Source organism: Diachasma alloeum, unplaced genomic scaffold, assembly GCF_001412515.2.
Source record: "Diachasma alloeum isolate Michigan unplaced genomic scaffold, Dall2.0 Dall_scaffold_00384, whole genome shotgun sequence".
Classification (NCBI taxonomy): Eukaryota; Metazoa; Arthropoda; class Insecta; order Hymenoptera; family Braconidae; genus Diachasma; species Diachasma alloeum.
The window spans coordinates 120629-143223 of NW_021680523.1; the positions used below are offsets into that span (position 1 = coordinate 120629).

The window sequence follows — 22595 nt, forward strand, 5'->3', positions numbered from 1 at the left end:
GGGGGGGGGGGGGGAGAGGAGCCAGGTTTCAGATAAGCAAAGAATGTCTAATTTTGATATATGTTCAGTCAAGTCAGATAGGTTCTTAAAGCCATACACATTCCAAAAAAATATTCTGACACTGAGGTCAGAGACGATGTTCGCTTCAAATTTACCCTGAGCTCTATAGCTTGGGGCTGAATGCTCTCCCACCGTCGACTCGTCCTCTCCAGAGTTGTCCGCAATCCTTCGTTGCTATTTGTTACTGTTTCTTTTCTTCGGTCTGTCATTGTTGTTGTTTTTTATAGGCTTGTTATCATTTCGGGTGAAGCTGGGTGTGCGGTCAACGTATGCAGCAAGTGAACTAGTTGATCTGAGGGAATTTCTGCGTTGACTTAGACTGAGATTATTGACTGTTCTGTTGACTTGTTTGCCTCTGTTGTTGACAACTTGCGATTCTGAAGATAGGTCTTGATGAGAAGCGGTCATTGCCCTTTCTGTTGTGACCGAGTTAAAAGGCTGATTATCTCCTTCGTGTGATTCAGGTGGCGCTGGAGAGGTCCCTGGGATTAGTGACTGCAGACCGTGTTTACTTAATATTTCGGCCAGTTTACTTGAGGATGAAACTTTGTTGTCAAACTGTAAATATAGTTGGTTGCCTTTCAATTTTATAATGACGTCGACCTTCCTCAGCTCATATCGTATTTTCAGGAGAGTTTTTTGCATCTCTCTCTCCTTTTTGGATAGATCATTAGAAAAAGTAATATGTTGAGTTCGAAGTTCCTCTGCATGATCATAAAACAACGATTTCCACCTCGGTGCTATTAGCTTGATGAGTACTGGTCTGGTGATGTTATTGTTAGACTTTCGTGGTCCCAGTCGGCGAATCTGCTCAATACACACCTCAGGTAGTACCATCCCGGCCTTGGCTAGGATATCTGTCACTTTATGGATTGTATTTTCCCTTGTGTTCGTGTCCTCAGGTGTATTATACACAATTATATTCTTCTCACGTTCACGGCGTTCGTTTTGATCCATTTTTAGTTTTAAAATGTTCATGGATGTTTTGAGATTTCTGTTCTTTATCAGCAGAGAATCTTGAGATTTCACTACGAGGGCTAAGTCACTTTTAACTCCCTCTTGTGGAGTCTGCACCGATTTCACTTTACTATCCACTTTCTCTAACAAGCTATACATTTGTTCCAGACGTTCCGTTGGATTTAAAGTTTTTGCCTTCTTCATGCTGTTATTCATTCTTACACACTTTTTACTGTCACACTAATTAAAAAATAAAGAATCGAAACTAAAACGTTCAGTTTGGATAAAAGGCAAAATTCGTTCAACAGTTTGGTATTGAAGTGAACGTTTGGGTAAAAATGATGGTTAAAACCGATCGCGATGGAGCGCGTCTACACGAAACTTATCCAAACACGTCCAATCCGGGTGGCTGCCGAAACGGAACTCTAAAAGGATCTATTCATTTTTTATACAAAAGAAGAAAGTAATCTTATTCATACCTAAGAATTCTCAGAATAAGAGAAATCCCAATAAAATAATTCATATAAAAAAATCAACATCTATTGAATTTATTCCTTAACAAAACATCTATTGACGCATCGATGGCAGAGTTGCAACATCTTTATATAGAATTGTAATAGAAAACCAATAGAATTCCTGTGCAATTCTAATGACAAAATAAGAGATTTATCTAGGGAAAGCACTAGACTTATGAAATTTTTTCAAAAATCGTAAATGATCAGCATCATCTATGTACATTTTGCAACATAGGAATTTCTTCTTAGAACTTTTTATGGAATTTTTTACATGCCCGGAAAAGTCGAAATATTACGGATTCAAAATTTGAATCGAGTTTTTTTCACCACTGAAACTACGATGGATTTTAATGGGATCAATAATTTTACGAGTATCCATACATTACTAATCCCTAATGTTACGTCATGATTTTGCCAAGATTTTATTAAAATAATCTCAATAAAATCACAACATATAAAGAATTTTTACCTGTTTTGAGCCTACCTTTCGGAAAAAGCTCGGGATAGGTGGGACGACTTTCAACTTATTCTAGAAATAATAAGACATTTGGAGTTTTTAACATTAATTTAATTTGGATAGAAATTTAAAAACAAGAGCTTTCATAGATTCCAAAAATAGAGTAAAATTTTTTAAATAGACAAAATTCCTTCCTTCACAATTAGAAATCTTTGAACTGATAACAATAATTGATGTACAATTATAGTCCGATCGAAACACAATAATAAGAAAAACTATTGAAGAGATATTCAATCTACAAACATTCGGGATTAAACGCATAAATGATTATCATAATCAACTATTCCAAATGAAAAGGTAATAGTCCTTTTTCTTAAAATCTATCTTTAAAATTTGGTCATCTTCACAAGTTTATTTTATTCTGTTTAACCCGTAAAAATAAAGAACATTCATGAGGGAATATCTTTAAATCGAAAGAAATCCTTAAATATGAGAAATATTCACGAAAACTTATTTTCGAAGTAAAATCAATTTCTAAATTGATAAATATTCATGAAGAAATATTCGCAAATTAAAAGAAATCCTTAAGTGTGAAAATATTCACGAAAAATTATTTTCGAAGTGAAATCAATTCTTAAATTGACAAAACTGAACCTTAGATTCGATCTTCAGACAAATATTATTTCTGATTGAAAAAAAAAATTGGGATTTGAGATTGGATTCTCAAACAATTATATTTCACAATTTTCGAATTGAGAAAAGCTGAATCTGCTTCTTCAGATTCTCAAAATGAAGACAGTAAAAGAAAAAAAATGTATGAATTTTGACTCACTTTGCTGAAGTAAAAATTATAAATGAATATTTTCTTTTAACTGGATTGATGAGTCCAATGGGAAGGATTTTGGCTGGATCGATGAGTCCAATGAGAAGAGTTTTGGCTGGATCCTGATTATTCTGATGACTTCCTTGTTTCCTAAAAAACACAATTCAATTAGTGAGGTTTATGGATAGATTACAAAGCAATCAATATTAATCTTCAATGACGTTAATATTTATTTTGATTGAATGACTGGATATTCATGCTGATAATTCGAAAAATGAAAATATTTAATAGAAATGTCTGAATTTGAAATCGAGATTTAACATATTTTCCGTTCTTTCTTTTATTTATTTATTTATTCGATTTATAGATTGTCGATGATTTCTTTAAGTGAGTGAATAATTTTTAATTCGACGTTTTAGAGGAAAAATCACTGAATTTATGATTTGATTTTCAAAGGAAAAATCACTGAATTTACGAGTTGATTTTTAGAAGAAAAATCACTGAATTTATGAGTTCATTTTCAAGGGAAAAATTATTGAATTTACGATTTGATTTTCAAGGGAAAAGTTATTAAATTTTTGATGTGATTTTTAGAAGAAAAATCACTGAATTTATGATTTGATTTTCTAAGGAAAAATCACTGAATTTACGAGTTGATTTTTAGAAAAATCACTGAATTTACGAGTTGATTTTTAGAAAAATCACTGAATTTACGAGTTGAATTTTAGAAAAATCACTGAATTTACGATTTGCAATTCTCAAATTCGACAATCTAAAAATCGACGTTAATAATAATAATGAAAATTTGGATATAATTAGCCGCTATAGTTTTCCACTTGGTTTTTCACTTGCTGCTTGAAGATCCAGGACTGATGGCTGACTCCTTAGGGTGATGGTTTTTTTCATTTTTCCGTTGATGGTGGTAGTTGTTTAATTCGTTCACGCATCTCATTAGTATGTGTGTCAGAAGGAGAAATTAGGGCATTCTGATTCGCCGGAAGGAATCAGCATATTGAAACATCGGGATAGAATGGGAAGAAAGCCGGAAGAGGGGAATCGGTTCTATGTGTCGGGGGTTACTAATTTTAAAGGGTGGGGATAACAAGACGTGTGCCCCTAAGAGTCCGGAAGAGAGGGAAAGTGTACGTAATATCCGTGGCGTATTAAGTAAGTGAGAAAAAGGGGGAGGGGAGGTGAAGAAGGAAAGAAGAAACACAGGCGAAATGTCGCGCTACAGTTTAATGGCGCGTTAGGCAGGAGAGGGAAGGGGAGGGAATCAAAGAGAGGCTTGTTGTGAGGTCTGTGAGGAATGCGATGCGTCGTTGCCATGCCGTGGTCATCTGAAACTCTTCAGATAACACGCCCGGCGACAACTTGAATTGTCGTACAGCATTGGAATACACGCGAAAATATTTTGATGGAGGTTTTTGGATTTGAAAGAATCCAAAAATCTCATTATGTTTTATTTTCAGGAATTTCGATCTATTTCTTTTTTTTTTTAGGTGAATAACCAGGATAAAATTTTAATTTTCAGGAAATTATGAATTTTTTTTGGGAGAGTTATATAAGAATTGATTATATAACTCTCTTTGAGTCACTAGAACTCGGAGTCCATCGACCGCCCGGGTGGAAGGTGAACCCAGCTCGATGACACCTGAAGAATCAGGTTGATCGCCTGATTCTTGCCACCCATTGTCTTACCGGATATAAGATGATCGGTATAATATTGGTTGAAAAAAATTCGAAACTCTCGAAACGTTTCGATTTGAAAAATGAGATTTTGATTAAAAAAAAAAATTTCTGCGGCGTCCCGACGTAACACTAAATAAAAAAAATGCAGAAATAAAATAAATGTTTTTATTTCTGCTGTCCTATTTACTCTTCCTGCTATTTTCTTCTAATGGTGTGTTCGATGCTGGATCTGGATCTGCGGAAATATTCCTGCAATGGTCGAGATATTAATGGATTTTAGCGGGAGCGTGAGAAGGTCCAGGAAACACAACACGTGTATGTTGGTCAACACAGTCAATTTAATTATAAAAAAGATCAGGAATTTAGATCAATTATTTACACTGTTAACAAAAAGAGAAGAACAATAGTTATGCGCGGATCAGCTTTAACAGTTTAGAAACGATGAGCAATTAATAAAGGAGCAGAGCAATTTCCAAAGCGTCAAGTGAAAGAAAAGAGCAAAAAACGCGTGCACTAGTCAACGGGCAGTATGCAAATGAGAAAGGTTTATAGGCCATTAGGTGGCAGGTGATGAAAATCCAGAGGTGTGAACGTGACCCAATTTAAATGGGGGCGTTCACTGGACACCTGTCCATCAAGTGGAGCCTCAGGTGTCAGAGGTGTGAGGCCACTGGTCATTTGAGGCGTGTACGTCGGTCAACTGTGCGTAGGTCATGCACGCATGCGAGTGGAGTGAGTGTGCGTGAGTGTGTGCGTATGTGTGAGGAATAAATATTCGGTGGAAAACCGAACATGGTGACTCAAAAGTTTCAAACACCCTCTATTTGTATTCTCAAAGCCACTTACAATTAACTAGTGCCCAAAATCTTGCGATCTCCATACTTTTTCAGGCTTGTCATTGTTGAATAAATTTTTATGAAATTTATGAATTTATGAAAATTGATTTAGTGCGAAACTGACTCTTGTTGGTCTAACCTCTAATGATTATACGGCAACACTGCATATATGTTCTACGACATTTCGTTAATTCGTCCGAAGCTCCCTCGAACGCACCGTTGCCAGACGTTAGGATCGCACAGATTCAAACCACCTAATGTGGGTGCTGTATCAATCAAATATCTTTTGATTCGATTATTTGCAATTGTCGGTCCGGTAGTATGTGTTTTTCAATGTCTCGAAGACACTAGGGAATACAATGAACAAACTCACATCCGATGGTGTGCACCAAAAAAAGCTTCAAGAATATGAATGATTGCATTGAGGGTAGAAGGATATAGCTGTTTATGAGCATAATTTAATACATAAATTTCATTTCTGACACTACTGTTCCCATCACCTCCTGCCAAAAAGTACTTTTTCGTTTACTCGTAAACGAAAAGTAAATGAAGACTCTTTCCCTTTACTTGTAAAAAGGCACAGTTCGGCCACTCGCAGAACATAACATCACTGTCAAAAAATATTGTTTGACACATGTGAGGCGGGAATTGCCAGCTCATGTAATTGGCACTCGAACTTTACACTCGTGAAAATTCCGTCGCACTCATATCGAAATATACTATTTTCAAAAGTCATTTTCTTGAAAAATTGTTAGAAAACTACGTTTGATATTACGTCCAAAAAATACTCTTAGTCTATTTTATAAACTCTGAAAAGTGTATAAAGTTCTGTAAATTGTATTTCTGAAAAGGGACCCCCCTCCTAATCCCCGAACTACTTGGATGTCCTTGATCAATGCGAGTATATCTGAAGTAAAAATGTCCGGTACATTCAATATAGGTGACTTTGTAATTTTTCCAGATTTTTATTCAATCCCATTTCATTGAAAAATCAAATTCTGAAAAGAGCGGAGCTGTTCTTATTAAGCCAGTTCAGGAGGGTTAAGTACAGTTTGATGAAAAAAAGTTCTTTTCAACTGATGAGAGGTGAGCACTCGCCTCCGACGAATGCACAATGCCAAAAACAATTATTTTTGACATTTTTTTATTCAATCTCAAGGGATATGCTTGGCAAGAAGTCGAAGAAATAGTATCTGCATTGTTTCAATGTATAGATTCAGAGAAATAATCTTGAAAATTTTCTAAAAAAATTTCATTTAAAAACATTTATTGAAACGAATTATTTACAGGGGTATTCATACCACAGGAACATCAATTGTGGGCGGTGGTGTAAAGGCACCTCGCATCAAAACCAAAAATTTAATCTCAGTCATTTTCTGTGAGGCTGTTGCCATTTATGGACTCATCACTGCGATTGTACTCTCCCAGGGGCTTGAGGACTTTTCCTGGCAGAAAGCAATGGATGATCCAGACATAAGAGGCCACAACTGGCTGTCTGGTTACTTAATGTTTGGTGCTGGTTTAGCAGTTGGCCTCGTCAATCTGTTCTGTGGTATAGCTGTAGGAATTGTTGGCTCAGGAGCTGCACTGTCTGATGCTGCTAATTCAGCTTTGTTCGTTAAAATTCTCATTGTAGAAATTTTTGGTTCTGCAATTGGTCTCTTTGGCCTTATTGTTGGCATTTATATGGTAAGTTAAAATATTATGTTCCTTGAGTTAAGGCCCAGTTCTGTCATCTTTCGAATGTAATCTTGAATATTACTTTGATTTTATTTTCATAGTCTGAAATATTTTCAAATTAGCTATATGGCCCGGTTTCGCCCAGACACAATGAAAGAAATTGAATACGAGGATTGTTGAGAATTCCTTTTCTAAATCACCCCAGAATTTTTTCAATTTCTTCGGAAAACCCTCAAATTTTCTTGAACCCGGCTTGACGCAGTTGGTAAGTTCGTTGCCTCACATGCGAAAGGTTCCGAGTTCAAATCCCGGCCGGGTAGAATGGTGCAATCTAACCATTTAAACCGAGTCAAAGCGATGTAAAGTAACAATAAAAAAAAAAAATTCTTGACTCGGCGTTCTAGAACAATCGAAAACATTGAGGTGTTTTTTTTCTAAGAAGTGTCTACTATGAGTTTCAAAAGTCGCGGGCTATTGGAGTGAGATATCTCATACATTGAAGATCGATTATACAGGGTGTTCTATTTGAAACAGGACAGGTGAAAAGGATCTAGCCGGATAAGCATGGTGAATCTGCCCCCAGCGAATTTCAAGGCGGCAATTTTTTCAAATATTCACCACCCAAAAAAACCATTGTTTGTAAAATTTCAGATCATTATATCGATCCCCTGATTTTTTATCCTTAAAAAACTTTTTTCGATTTTATTTTTTTTCAGTACTTCAAAGCTACTTAAAAATCTGAAAAAATTCTGGAAAATCAAAAACATATCAAAATTGAAGGAGAAAATTTTTAATCGATTTTTAATTGTTAAATAATATGTTTAATCGACACTTCTTTCTTTTAAAAAATTATTCTCATAAGTAAAGATTTTTCTACTACTTTGACGAAAATTGACGAGATTCTAGCCTCAATTCTCCACATTTTAAGAGAAAAAAAGTTCGAATATTCCACCTGCAACACATTCAAAAAAAATAAAAACGTCAAATTTTTGCATTTTTTCATGAAAATCCTCCCGTTAATCATCCCTACAGGTCTGTTAATTGATTATTATATCTAATCTAGTATTGTGGCACATCATACTTTTGAAGGAGAGCAAGTGCTGGGCAAAATCGCTAGCGAAGCGGTAAAACGATTTGAGTTGACTGGGTTGTTGGCTGTTTCCAGACAATATCTTCGAATCTAAGAGAGATAGCGAAATTTTTGTGAAAATCTTGTTTGAAATTCAGCTATTCAAACTAGTCAAACGGTCACCGGGCTCAACGAAAATCTCGAGAAACTTCGGGACCCTTCGGGGTCACAGTCAACTACGAAGAAAATCCCCGAAAAAGTCAGTAGTATCGCTCTAGCCACCGAGAGAGTCACTCTAATCACAGTACTGTATCGCCGTAACCGCTCAATCGAGTACATCACCGGAGTACATCAACGCGATACGTTTGAGTCTAGCGCTTCGTACAGCGTCTCTATTTAATTCAATTCTATTATCAATTAATTCCGAGTTAACTATCAATTATTTTGAGTCAATCGTCAAGTTCAATATCGAGAGAATCTCAAGTGCAGTGCATTTTCAAATCATTTAATTGACTTTGTCGAGCAACTCAACAGTGTAACATTATTAATTTATCAAGGCGCGTGGGTTATTCCACAATAAAGTACATCAACAGTGTGGTTTTATAATTCCGCGTGTTTTAATTTTCCACCTCCTTCCACAATTCCACTTTTCCCCAACCGGCATCTCAATTTAGCTTCAATCTCAACAAATCTTTTTTGTAACTCTTGATTGGCTCTATAAAAAAGGTTATATAAAAAAATCGCATCTGCATTAGATTCCGCGATATCAATTGAAAATTAATTAATTCCAACATCGGCTTGAACCGTTTTGCTGCTACGCTACTGAAGTGAAACAAGTCCAATTTCAATTTGTACCAAATTTGAGTTCAAAAAGCTCCAAAGAAATTTTGGTAACAATCTATTTATGACTCTCGATTCNAAAAAATGGTATCTGCTTTAGATTCCGAGATATCAATTGAAAACTAATCAATTCCAAAATCGGCTTGAACCGTTTTGCTGCTACGCTACTGAAGTGAAACAAGTCCAATTTCAATTTGTACCAAATTTGAGTTCAAAAAGCTCCAAAGAAATTTTGGTAACAATCTATTTATGACTCTCGATTCGCTCTACAAAAAAGGTTATGAGAAAACAATGGATATCTGCGTTAGATTCCGAGATATTCATTGAGAACTGACCAATAATAAAATCGGCTTAAATCGTTTTACCGCTCCCCTATTGAAATGGAATGCAGATTATGATGGAACCCTGAAGCGAAGTAGATTCCTATGTAAATTTTCTTTTTTAACAAATTCAGGTTCAGGAAACCTCGAAGGAATCGAATCAATCAAACAATATAGCTCAATTAGAGGGCAAACATTGTAAATCAAATCATTGATTCTCAGAAATTGATAATTTCAAATTATAGATTGATTTTTTCCATTAAAATTTCCAAGTTGGTTTCATACTTCTTTGTAAAAATCAGGCAAGCTTAAAAAATGAGAAGAAGGAACCAGCGAAATGATCAGAAGAGTTAAATTATCAGAAGTTTCAAATGGAAGGGATGAGCAAAATGATTGAAAGTATCGTATAGGCCAAAGTGAACGCGATAAGCTATTGGATTATTATTAAATATATAATCAGAATAGTCGAATCTGAAATGACTCCTATCGAAGTCTTTCCTTGACATTTTGATTTTCTCAATTTTAATCAACTGACAAGTGGACGTTAATTCTACTTAGTTCCCTAATTTCCGATAATTGAATGGTATTTTTTACTCACTATTCACCAGGAGATGGTAAGGTTTTGATTACGAATTTGATAATATCAAATGTGTGTTTGATCTGCTCAATTCCCGTGACGATTGGCATAATACGTTCTGTCCACAACCTGCCTGGCCTCTTCTCTTCTCGATTCAATTTCTCAGGAGTGAAAGATTTGTGGTATCTCTGCACTTTTGGGACCCGCTACGGATTCTTAATTTTATATATGAATTACCAGATTTGTTTCATGGTAGAGATTACACATGATGTTTGATGCTTATTCAACTGATTTCCTTGGAGCTTTCCGAATTCAATTTTGAGAAAAATCGGAATTGAAATAGGACTTTTATTCTGACTCGAGATACCATCATACCTTGCGTTCCATTTCAGTAGCATAACAGCAAAACGGTTCAAGCCAATTTTGGTATTGGTTAATTTTCAATGAATATCTCGGAATGTCAGACAGATACCAATTTGTTTCTCATAATCTCTCTTGTAGAGCGAATCAAAAGTTACAAGAAGGGTCTCTACAAAAATTTTCCTATCTCTCTTAGATTCGGAGATATTGCCTGGAAACTCAGCTAAGAACTCAGTCAACTCAAATCGTTTTATTGCTTTGCTAGCGATTTTGCCCAGCAGTTGCTCTCCTTCAAAAGTATAATGTGCCACAATACTAGATTGAATATAGTGATCAATTAACAGAATTGTAGGGATGATTAACGGAAGGATTTCTATGAAAAAATGCAAGAATTTGATATTATTATTTTTTTTAAATGTGTTGCAGGTGGAACTTTCAAACTTTTTTTTTCTCAAAATGTGGGTAATTAAGGCTAGAATCTCGTCAATTTTGGTCAAAGTGGTCAAAAAAATCTTCACCTATGAGAATGATTTTTTAAAGGAAAGAAGTGTCGATCAAAAATATTATTTAACAATTAAAAATCAATTAAACATTTTTCCCCTCAATTTTGATATGTTTTGGATTTTTCAGAATTTTTTAAGATTTTTAAGTAGCTCTGAAGTACTCGAAAAAAAATAAAATGGAAAAAAAGTTTTTTGAGCATAAAAAATCAGGGGACCGATATAATGATCTGAAATTTTATACAGAATTGTTTTTTTAGGTGGTGAATACGTGAAAAAATTTCCGACTTGAAATTCGCTGGGGGCAGATTCATCATGCTTATCGGGCTAGTCCCTTTCCAGAGACGAGTCATACAGCAAAACATGTGAGGTGAATGTTGTTGGGTATGGAAGGGGACACTCGGTGCAGATGAAATTTATGCTCCCGAAGTTGATGTTTTTATGCTGCAAGTATGAAGTCAGTTTTTTCAAATGGTAACATAATTTTTGACCCCCAGAACATTGTGCACCTCTTCGAGACGAATTTAACCATATTCTATTTTGTCATTATTTCATCGATTTTCTATGATATATTGCACGGAAATAGACCAAAATGAAATTATCTTAATTCAGACTTCCACAGCTCATTTGGGCGCTAGGATGTTGTTTTCTTACTAATACAGCAGTTTATGAAGTAAAGTCAAGTGGCCTCCAACTATGTAAGCAAGTACGGTTTCCGCATAGGGTTGTTATTATCCATTGTTCATCAGTTTGACAATCGCCTCGATTCAGTTTACATCGTCCATCTTCTGAGTACCTGTCGTGATTCACAATGGTTTATTCACCAAGTAAATACTTGGTTCACATCAAGGATGTGGTTTACATCAATCGTCCAACAACACCCGTAGATTTGCAAGGACGCATCAGAGATGCCATTGCGAACATCCCACCTGAAGTTTCTCAGTCTGTTCTTGGAAACTTACGACGTCGGCTGGATCTGTGCCTCGGTACGAATGGCGGCAACATCAAACATCTCTTGCAATGACTATTATCTGGACCTAAATGATCACACATGTGCCACTTATGGAACAGAACATGTAGGAGCGCTTAAATAAAGATGATCGCATTTTTGGTCTATTTCCTTGCGATATTTCATAGAATATCGATGAGAAAATTGAACAATAGAATATGGTTGGATTCGTCTCAATAAGATGCACAACTTTCAGGGAGTCAAAAATTATGTTACCATTTGAAAAAACTGAGTTCATGGTTGCAGCATAAAAGCATAAACGGAAACATAAATTCCATCTACATCGAGTGTGTCCCCCTGCATACCCAACAACTTTCATCTGACATGTTTTGCTGCATGACCCTGGAGAAATTTTCAACTGTTCTGTTTCAAATGGGTCATCCTGTATATGTCTAAAAAAGAATAACAGTCCGACAAAATTTCGACAGATTCTTGCCTAAACATGAAACGGCCCTCACTAGGTAGATTTTGTCTGCCTGATTCGGAATCTGGCGGCCGTTTTCTCCGAAATGCGATCGTTCTCGAGAAAAAAATAACCCCTACACCGATCAAAATGGAAAAAAATACCAATGGAATGATGAAACTTGGGCCTATCGTTCGATGGCGAGTTTCTCAAATTGAATATTTCCCATATCTCCCAATAAATTGCCCTCGTAGGAGCTCAGGCTGATCTTTGGCAATATGGACTAGCGAGGTACAGCAACCTAAATAAATTAATCTGGCGTAGAATTGATGAGCAGTTGACTCCTCCAAGCCCATCAGGTACCACTTTTATGACCATAACACGGGGGTCATTCTCATAAATTTGATCAAGCTAATTATACTCCCATTCCCACTAGGGTATTTGACTTTTAGCATGCTTCTCAATTTGCGAGATCGTCAACGAGAAGAGAGAAGAATGAATCCTCAAGAGTCATTTGTCCTCGAGAATGAGCTATTATTTCTGGACCAAGATGATGAGACCTGTTCGCTCACATCTTCGGTAGCTTCCCCCAGCAAGTCCTCGACCGAGTCCTCCACCAAGTCCCCCACCAAATCCCCCACCAAATCCTGCAAACCCTGATGAAATTTTCATGGTCGAGTCCGAGCAAGACGAGACTCTCTAATACCGTGAGTTTTTTTCCTGATTGTTTCTTAGTTTTTTTTTCATTTTCAAATTAATTTTTAAAAGAATTTCAAACAATAAATTCGTTTTTCTTCAAACAATAACGATTAAAGCTTGTTTCATTGAAATTATTTAAATATTTATGCTTGAAAGTCTCACTTTGAAACTTTCACTTTTTTTCTAGTTTCTGTGTTCTGGAAGGATAGTCGAGAAAAAAAAATGATTATATTTTACTGGAAATAATTATTATTATTTCAAATAATTGATTTTTCAGTTTTATAATTATTACATTTTATTATTATTATCTCAATGAGATCACTGAACGATCCTCGAGGGCTCCGACTTCACCTCGAAGACCGCTCAGTAAACTAAGCGATACAAACTTTTCCTAATCGCTCTGCAGAATTGCTCCCTCTAACCAGAAGGTGAGCCCTAGTGCAGTCCGGAATCATGCTGCCTAAATAGCCGAAGGGACCCAAGGATGACAGCCTTCTGCATCTAACCAGCCAATATGGAGGCATTCCGCCTGCAGGCTGGGATCACTTGAAGCGCAGATACAAAAGACGGCTTCATTCCGCCGAGAGAACCAATAATGAGGACAATCAACTTGACCCTGAACCCCCGGTTCAGCTGACGTAGGTCAAACAGGAGAGGCTGGTATTTGAGCCGCTTTTCCTCTTCCTTTATTGATATATTGTTCTCGGCAGGAGCCGAGAACTCAACGACATAGATGATTTTGTCATCAAAATCAACGAGGACGAGGTCAGGCTTCATCGCCCGCCGCGGTAGGCCTGATGGTCGCAAACGAGAAGTTCCAATAAATCTTACACCTCTCATTTACGACGACGGACTCAACATCCCCTGGAGCATAAGGCAGCACCGGCGTCCTGTCTATTCCATAAGAGTGCCATAAATGATAATACAGCACTCTGAAAGCCGCATTATGACGGTAGATATAACTCGTGATTGCATACGTCGGACAAGCCGACAAACAATGCATCAGAGTTTCCGGGGATTGCTTGCAAGCCCGACACCTAACATCCGGAACTTGCAACCCCATAACACGACTTCGATAGACCAGGGTATTTATTACGCCATCCTGACACGCGCAAATGAAACTCTCAGTCTCAGACATCAAGCCAGCCGACTTCAAGAAAGAGAAAGTCAACTGGACGGACAGCCCCTGCTCCTCCACATGACGGAAGAATACGCCATGCATGGGCTGTCAACGTGCCGGCGGAGCAAGGTGGACTGCTCCACCTCCTTGATGGTCGCTCTTCGGCGAGATTTAGTCATGCTGGCTAATGAATCACGCCAACACCATCAACCAACGGAGGTGGCGGAGGCGGAGGGTGTGTTGGTGGTGGCCAACTGACTACCTCGGCCACGACGAAATTCCAAGCCGAGATCCTCAGCTGCGGAATTCGCTGCCTTATAGAGAAAGGCTTAAATCCCATGCAGCTCATGATCATGAACAAACTCCAAGAACGGATCCAAGCCATTCATGACGTCACAGGCCAAGCCAAGGACCAATCGCTCATGGAGAAATTCTAGACTGAGAAGTCCTCGTCCTCCACTGTCTCGCGGGAAGTACAAACGTGGACACGAAGACCGGGGATGCAGGCTCCGCTGGATGTTCATGAGCTTGCGAGTATCTCGGTCTAACTGCTTCAGCTCATCCCTCCTCCATTTGAACACGCCAAAGGAGTACAGAAGAACTGGAACAGCGAACATATTTGTTGCGGCTACTTTGTTTTTTCCGGAAAGTTCGGACTTCCAAACTTTTCGAAGGCGCCGACGATACTCCTCACGAAGAGTCTCTTTGACTGCCTCAACCTCCACTACGGATCGCTGACTGAAGCCAAGATACCTATAAGACTCTTCGGCGCCAAGATGTCCGATAACGCTTCCGTCCAGCAATTGGAGATCCCCTATTCCATCCCCAACCNGAGTCTCTTTGACCGCCTCAGCGTCCACTACGGATCGCTGATTGAAGCCAAGATACCTATACGACTCCTCAGCGCCAAGATGTCTAATGACGCTTCCATCCACCAGGTGTATCTCTTCCATCCCGTCCCCAACCGTCCCCCTCTTCATGTGAAAGACTGCATATTTGTCCAACCCAAAGCTCATCCCGACCGCGCGTGAGTACACTGCAACAACATCAAGCNCGCCGACGATACTCCTCACGAAGAGTCTCTTTGACTGCCTCAACCTCCACTACGGATCGCTGACTGAAGCCAAGATACCTATAAGACTCTTCGGCGCCAAGATGTCCGATAACGCTTCCGTCCAGCAATTGGAGATCCCCTATTCCATCCCCAACCATCCCCCTCTTCATATGGAAAACTGCGCACTTGTCCAACCCGAAACTCATACCGACTGCTCGAGAGTACACCGCGACAACATCAAGCTGGAACTTTAGTTGCCGCTCCCCGGAGGCAAATAATTTCAGGTCATCCATATAGAATATATGGCTAACCTGATGCCTCCTGCCGCCAGGTGTCCCGGCTTGGCACCCACCAACAGCACGTAAAGTAACAGAAAGGGGCATCAGCGAGATGCAGAACAAGAGAGGGCTCAAAGTCTCACCTTAAAAAACTCCTCTCTTGTATTGCACCAATCCTAAAGTTAGCCGACCTCCACCAGATGTTATGGTGAAGCGCGTCCTCCAAAGCGGTGCAAGGTCTTTAAGGCACCTCACTATATTAGTTTCTACCGCAAGACACTCCAACAGCAGAAAGATGAGCTGATGGCTCGTGCTATCAAATGCTTTACGGTAGTTAACCCAGGCCACTGACAGGTGTCGATGATACTGCATCGAATCGCGCAATACACAGCGATTGACCAATAAACTCTCCTTGCAACCTGACAGCGACCGCTTTGCCCCACGCTGTTCGTAGATCTGCTGCCACACTGGCCGTATATCATGCAAGAAACGCTCATTCAAAGAGCTGTGACCCCTATGAAGAGCTTGTATAGCGTATTCCGGCACGTTATTGGCAAATAACTCGCCGGGTTGGACAAGTCTTCCTTCTTCGGAAGCAGCACAGTTCTCCCCTCCACCAACCACTCAGGAATCGAGGCACTACCATCGTTGTACGACGTAAATATTCGGGCCAGATGGCTATGAATAGAGGTAAACCTCTTCCACCAAAAGGCATTGATACCATCTGGACCCGGCGCGGTATGGTTCTTCATACCCCGTAGCACAACTTGAATCTCCTCCTCAGTGACTGGGGTGAATTCCGCACGCTGCCGGTGATGTCCTTGACAGAACGCGCGAAACTCCTTAAGGGCTGGAGATTCCATCATGAGATGAGGAACTTGACCATACAGTCCCCGCCAGAATTCCTCAACCTGCTCGACCGAAGGCATCTTGTCGGGCGCAGGCGCTAGTGGATCGAACCAACGGTTGGGGTCGCAGTGGAAGACGGAATTACCACCACTCGCCGCAAACGCTTCTCTAGGGACCGCTTTGNCCGACCCTCACCAGATGTTATGGTGAAGCGCGTCCTCCAAAGTGGTGCAAGATCCCTAATGCACCTCACGATATTTTCCTCTACCGCAAGGCACTGGAGTAGCAGGAAAATGATCTCATGGCTCGTGCTATCAAATTCCTTACGATAGTCGACCCAGGCCACTGACAGGTGCCGATGATACTGTATCGAATCGCGCAATATGCACCGATCGACGAGCCAACTCTCCTTGCATCCTGACAGCGACCGCTTCGCCCCCCGCTGTTCATAAATCTCNGCACAGTTCTCCCCTCCACCAACCACTCAGGAATCGAGGCACTACCATCGTTGTACGACGTAAATATTCGGGCCAGATGGCTATGAATAGAGGTAAACCTCTTCCACCAAAAGGCATTGATACCATCTGGACCCGGCGCGGTATGGTTCTTCATACCCCGTAGCACAACTTGAATCTCCTCCTCAGTGACTGGGGTGAATTCCGCACGCTGCCGGTGATGTCCTTGACAGAACGCGCGAAACTCCTTAAGGGCTGGAGATTCCATCATGAGATGAGGAACTTGACCATACAGTCCCCGCCAGAATTCCTCAACCTGCTCGACCGAAGGCATCTTGTCGGGCGCAGGCGCTAGTGGATCGAACCAACGGTTGGGGTCGCAGTGGAAGACGGAATTACCACCACTCGCCGCAAACGCTTCTCTAGGGACCGCTTTGTAGCCCCTAGAACTCGCACTCTCTCGACAAATCTCTCCTTGATAACAAGGAACATTGCCTTATTCAGTGTGTGATGATGATAACGCAAGTTTGCAGATATTTTGCGAATGCGGGACGTGAAATGTCGACCAATCACAAGGAAATCAATCACACAATGAATTTGCGACGCCTGCTTCCGAGCCTCCTCGATTTTCCCCTGGAGTTGCGCAATTCGCCTTCTCATTTTCAGCTCAAACGCCCCCCTCGCAGGGGTTCGCGGCTTCAGACGGAGACCTGCATCATATACAGCCCAGTTCAAGTTGAGCAAGTCAACGTCCGAGGGGAGCACTGCAGTCAATGCCTCATTCTCCAACGCCAGATGTTCAGGCCGACTACAGAACTTGCCCGTGATTCTCTCCTCCCTTGATCCCATATCCCTCGAAATTCGTTCCGGCACTTCATCACTCTGCTGAGTAGGCTGCTCCGGTTGAGGATGGTTGCCTCTGCCAGAAATTCGAGAGAAACGAGCACCAGACAGCCGCCGCGGAACAACGAGCAAATCATATCCCTGCTGACGCAAGCGACTGGCCTGATCCCGAAGATATTGCGTGGTATAATGCCAATACATCCTTGCCATGTATCCTCGCTGCGCCGACTATCTACCCAACATTGCATGAGATCCTGTTTGAGCTCCTCCGACCACTCAATCCTAAGGACAGCAAAGTCGTTACCATTGGATCCAGATCTGTCGCCCCTCCCAACTAATCCATGGTCCCCATTCGAGAGGGACCCCTTGTANTGAGACGAGGAACGTGACTATAAATTGCCCCCCAGAATTCCTCAACCTGCCCGACTGATGGCATCTTGTCGGGTACAGGCGCTGAAGGCTCGAACCACCGGCTGGGGTCGGAATGAAAGACAGTATTTTCCACCATTCGCCGCAACCGCTTTTGTAGGGACCGCTTTGTAGCCCCCAGAACTCGAACCCTCTCGACAAATCTCTCGATAACAAGGAGGACTGCCTTATTCAGTGTGTGATGATGATACCGCAAGTTCGCAGATATTTTGCGAATTGGAGACGTAAAATTTCGTCTACTTATGATGAAATCAATCATACACTGAATTTGTNTAATCCATGGTCTCCATCCGAGAGGGACCGTTTGTGGGGGGCTCTGCCGCGATTCGATGTTGGAACCGGGTATTCGAAGTTACGGGTGGTTAACCCGCAACTAACACGGCTATTGCAGCAGGATGGGGCACCATCCTGTTGGGCGATGGGCACGCCACCTTCCCTACGCCTTATTATTATTATTATTTTTTTTTTCCTTNACGACGAGCAAATCATAACCCTGCCGACGCAAGCGACTGGCCTGATCTCGAAGATGCTGTGCCCTAAAATGTGCATACTCGGGGTGCATAGCACACCACAAGTCCCGCATCCGCGCTATGTATCCTCGCTGCACCGACTGACTATCCACCCAACATTGCATGAGGTCTTCCTTGAGCTCCTCCGACCACCTAATCCTATGGACAGCCAAGTTGTTACCATTGTTGGATCCAGATCTGTCGCCCCTCCCAACTGATCCGCGGTCCCCATCCGAGAAGGACCGATTGTGGGGGGCTCTGCCGCGGCTCGATGACGGAACCGGGTATGGGTGCCGCCGGGTGGTTAGCCCGACACCACCATGGCTATTGCGGACATGCCGGGCGATGGGTTCACCACACTCCCTACGCCTATTATTATTATTATTATTATTATTATTATTATTATTATTATTATTATGATTTACTCGTAAATGAGATCGCTGAATGATCCTCGAGGGTTCCGACTACACTTCGAAAACCGGCCAGCAAGCTAAGCGATGCAAACTTTTCCTAATCGCTCTACAATAGCGCTCCCTCTAACCAGAGGGTGAGCTTTACTGCAGTCCAGAATCATACTGCCTAAGTAGACGGAGAGACCCAAGAATGACAGCCTTCTGTATCTGGCCAGCTGATATGAAGGCATTACACCTACAGGCCGAGATGATTTCGAGCGCGGATATGAAGGACTGCTTCATTCCCCCCAGAGAGCCAATAATAAGGACAATCAATTCTATTCTGAATCCCCGGTTCAGTTGGCGTAGCTCAAACAGGAGTGATTGATACTTGAGCCGCTTGTCCTCTTCTTTAGTTGTTATATTGCTCGCAGCCGGAGCCGAAAACTCAATGGCATAGATGATTTTATCATCAAAATCGAAGAGAACGATGTCAGGTTTGGTTGCAGCGATACATCTGCCAGTCGCGAATGAGAAGTTCCAGTAGATCTTACTCCTCTCATTTACGACGACGGACTCGATATCCTGGAGCATAAGGCAGCACCGGTGATCTGTCTATTTCATAGGAGTGTCGCAAATGTTAATACAAGCTCAACATCTAGTGTCCGACACTTGCAACTCCATAACACCACTTCGATAGACTAAGGTGTTTACAACACCGTCCTGACATGCGCAAATGAATCCCTCAGTCTTAGACATCAAGGCAGCTTGATTTTAAAAATGCAAATGTCAGCTGGACGGACAGACCCTGCTCTTCGATATGACGAAAGAATACGCCATGCATGGGCCTGCCAATGTGCTGACGGAGTAAGGTGAACTGCTCCGCTTCCTTGATGGCCGCTCTTCGCCGAGACTTACAAGGAACACTAGGGAGGTGTTCCCCTCCGATTTTGATCAAACTCATATATGTTGTAGAGGACTCAAAACTAAAGGACACGTATTTTTTTTTATCGGCTAATACGCGGCTTTACGGGGGGAAACCATGGTTAGACGGTGACCACCTTCAGGGGTGATCTTTCAATCCCATCTATAAGGAGGGTGTTTTTACAACTGTTCATCACGGTAATGAATAGCTTGTGAGAAGTTATAAAAATCACAATTGATAGCTCCTCCGGGGGTTGAAATTGGGGGGATGAACTACCCCGTAAAAATTTTGTTTTTCAAAAAAAAAATATGGCTGATAATTTAATAAAACCAATTGCATTTGGAAGAGCATGGTAAAATACAGAATACCTGTTTTTGGATTTTCTCCGGAACTGAAGTTTTCTGGGGTGAAAAAAATCATTTCTCGGTAATATCACCCATCACAGTGGTGAAGTTTTTTTATCCATTTCATCAAGGTAATATATAGCTGGTGAAAAATTATGAAAATCATAATTGATAGTTCATCCGGGGGTTGAAATTTGAGGGCTAAACTACCCCTATAAAAATTTCGTTTTAAAAAAAAAAACCATGGCTCAGAATTTTATAAAACCATTTGCGTTTGAAAGAACATGGAAAAATGCAGAATACGTGTTTTTGGATTTTCGCCAGAACTGAAATTTTTTGGGATACATAAAAAATGATTTCTTGGGAATATCACCCATTACAGTGGTGGAGTTATTCATTCATTCCATCGAGGTAATAAATAGCTTGTGAGTGATTATGAAAATCACGATTAATAGTTCCTCTGGGGCTTGAAATTGGGGGGGTGAGCTACCCTTTTGAAATAATTTTTTTTTATTAAAAAAATATATGGCTCAGGATTTTATGGAAATGATTGCATCGGGAAGATCATGAAATAATACAGTATACCTTTTTTCGCATTTATCTCGGCATCGAAGTTGTAAGTAAGAACATTGATTTCTTTTATAAGTCACTGATTCCAAATATTTGAATTTTCAATTTTGATTCTAATAGTCCGCATGTGAAGATTATATTCCTTCAGAATCCGGCATTATGATGACAACAATAATAGATTAAAGAAACAGTGATCCACTGGGATAGAATTTTCGTTTACTTTAGGTGCAGCAATGTTATGGTTATTCCAAGGAAAAGCAGCCACAAATACAAAAAAACACTTGCCGAATAATCGGAATTTTTCCGTATAGTATTTTTCCTGTCTGGGAAAGCTGGGTAATGGTTCCATGAGGTGATCCATCATTATACTATATGTGGTGTTAACACACTGCTGAAAGCGATAATAAATCCAAACAAAGTAACAATATTCATGCAAACGTCACCTATACCCAAAAATAGCGTATCAGTTCAGTAATCATGCATTATTGATAACCCCGAATATTTCTGCAATTTTGTTCTCATCCGTTTTGCACAGTTTTCAGTCTACATAAACATATCACGGGGAAACATTCTCTTTCTAATTGTATATCTCCAATTGTTTTCACCATGAGATTCAATTCTATAAACGTTATTAAGCTCCTCATGGCAACGTTTGAAGTGATGAATCTTGTGGAAACTCCTGTAACTAATGCAGAATGAGAATTGGTAACTAATTTCGAAAAGATATTGAAAGAAACTATGGAGGAATATAATGGTGTGGAAATGATTGAAGAATCCACTCTCGATTTCCAAGAGCCGTATAAAGATATCGAAGGGATACCAATTGAGGATATAGAATTCCAATCGCGTCTTAAAGAATCACCTGATAGTTGTTCGGATGATGATGAACCTATAGGCTATGAATATAAAAAAAAGCAGTTGAATTCTGGAGGAGTGCGAAAACCAAGAAAAATCTGTCTATAAAAACCGTTTCCAATAGATTCAAAAAAGTGAAATCCGTCCAACAATTACGTCGCTGGGCGCATCAAGCCAATAAAGGAGAATCTTATATGGAGAAGTTAAAGCGTATATCAGAGTATACATTGAAAAATATGAAGAATGCTATTGATGCGGGGTTAATTGTTCATGATGCAGACCTACGAAGGTGGGCTCTGCGAGCCCAGAAAGATATTGGAAATGAGTATATTCGTTTCAAGACCTCCCCGTGGTGGCTGCATTACTTCAAAAGAGCTCATCATATTACATCTCGCAAGATTATTAAATTAGTGACGCGTAAAACAATGGAAAATCAAGAAGATTTACAGAAAACAGCGGATGAATTCGTGCAGAAAATCAAACCATATTTTGAAATGTATGGCTCGCAAAACATCTATAATTCTGATCAAAGTGGTTTTCAATTGTAAACGCATTCGGGACGAACTTTGGCGGACAAGGGATCTAAAGTAGTCTCGTGCATTGTACAATCTATAACATCAATGACACACAGTTATACGATACAACCCACGATATCTGCTGATGGAAAATTATTGTCATTTCTTTTCCTTGTTTACAAGGAACCCTCCGGAACGTTTGGCCCAAGGGTCCAGGAAAATCTATTCAGACCTTCAAATGTTTATGTAACGGCTTCAAAATCGGGAAAACTGACTTTTGGTAAGATGATATTTTTAATGTATAATAAGATGTAACAAGTTATTTACACTGATTGCAATGTTCATCGTATTTCAAACATTCCAGAGCACTTCAAAATTTGGTTGGAAGAAGTATTCTTTCCATACGTGTGACCAAAAAGTCTACTGTTGATCGATTCATGGAGTGGACATTGCTCTCGAGTGGTAGAAGAGGTAACTGCTCGAAATAAAGAATTATTAATGTTGGATGGCGGGTGTGGACACAATAAATGGTACACGGGTTTTATTATTAGAATACTGGTTTATTGGCTACAACACGTCTCGCGTCTCGCATCTCGCAGTAGAGTGAACTCTCACATGTTACAACCTGATGGAGAGGTGATCCGCGCATGCGCAAGATCT

At 40.2% G+C, this 22595-nt stretch overlaps 1 protein-coding gene across 2 annotated transcripts in view; it reads left to right on the forward strand.

The window, feature by feature from the left end:
• Nucleotides 1-22595, forward strand: part of LOC107041868 (V-type proton ATPase 21 kDa proteolipid subunit) — a 218244-nt gene that overhangs the window by 114725 nt on the left and 80924 nt on the right. For both annotated transcript variants that reach the window (XM_015262666.1, XM_015262665.1), the window contains exon 5: nt 6630-7029. In XM_015262666.1, the coding sequence (XP_015118152.1) occupies nt 6630-7029 (400 nt within the window). The remainder of the gene's footprint in view (nt 1-6629; nt 7030-22595) is intronic.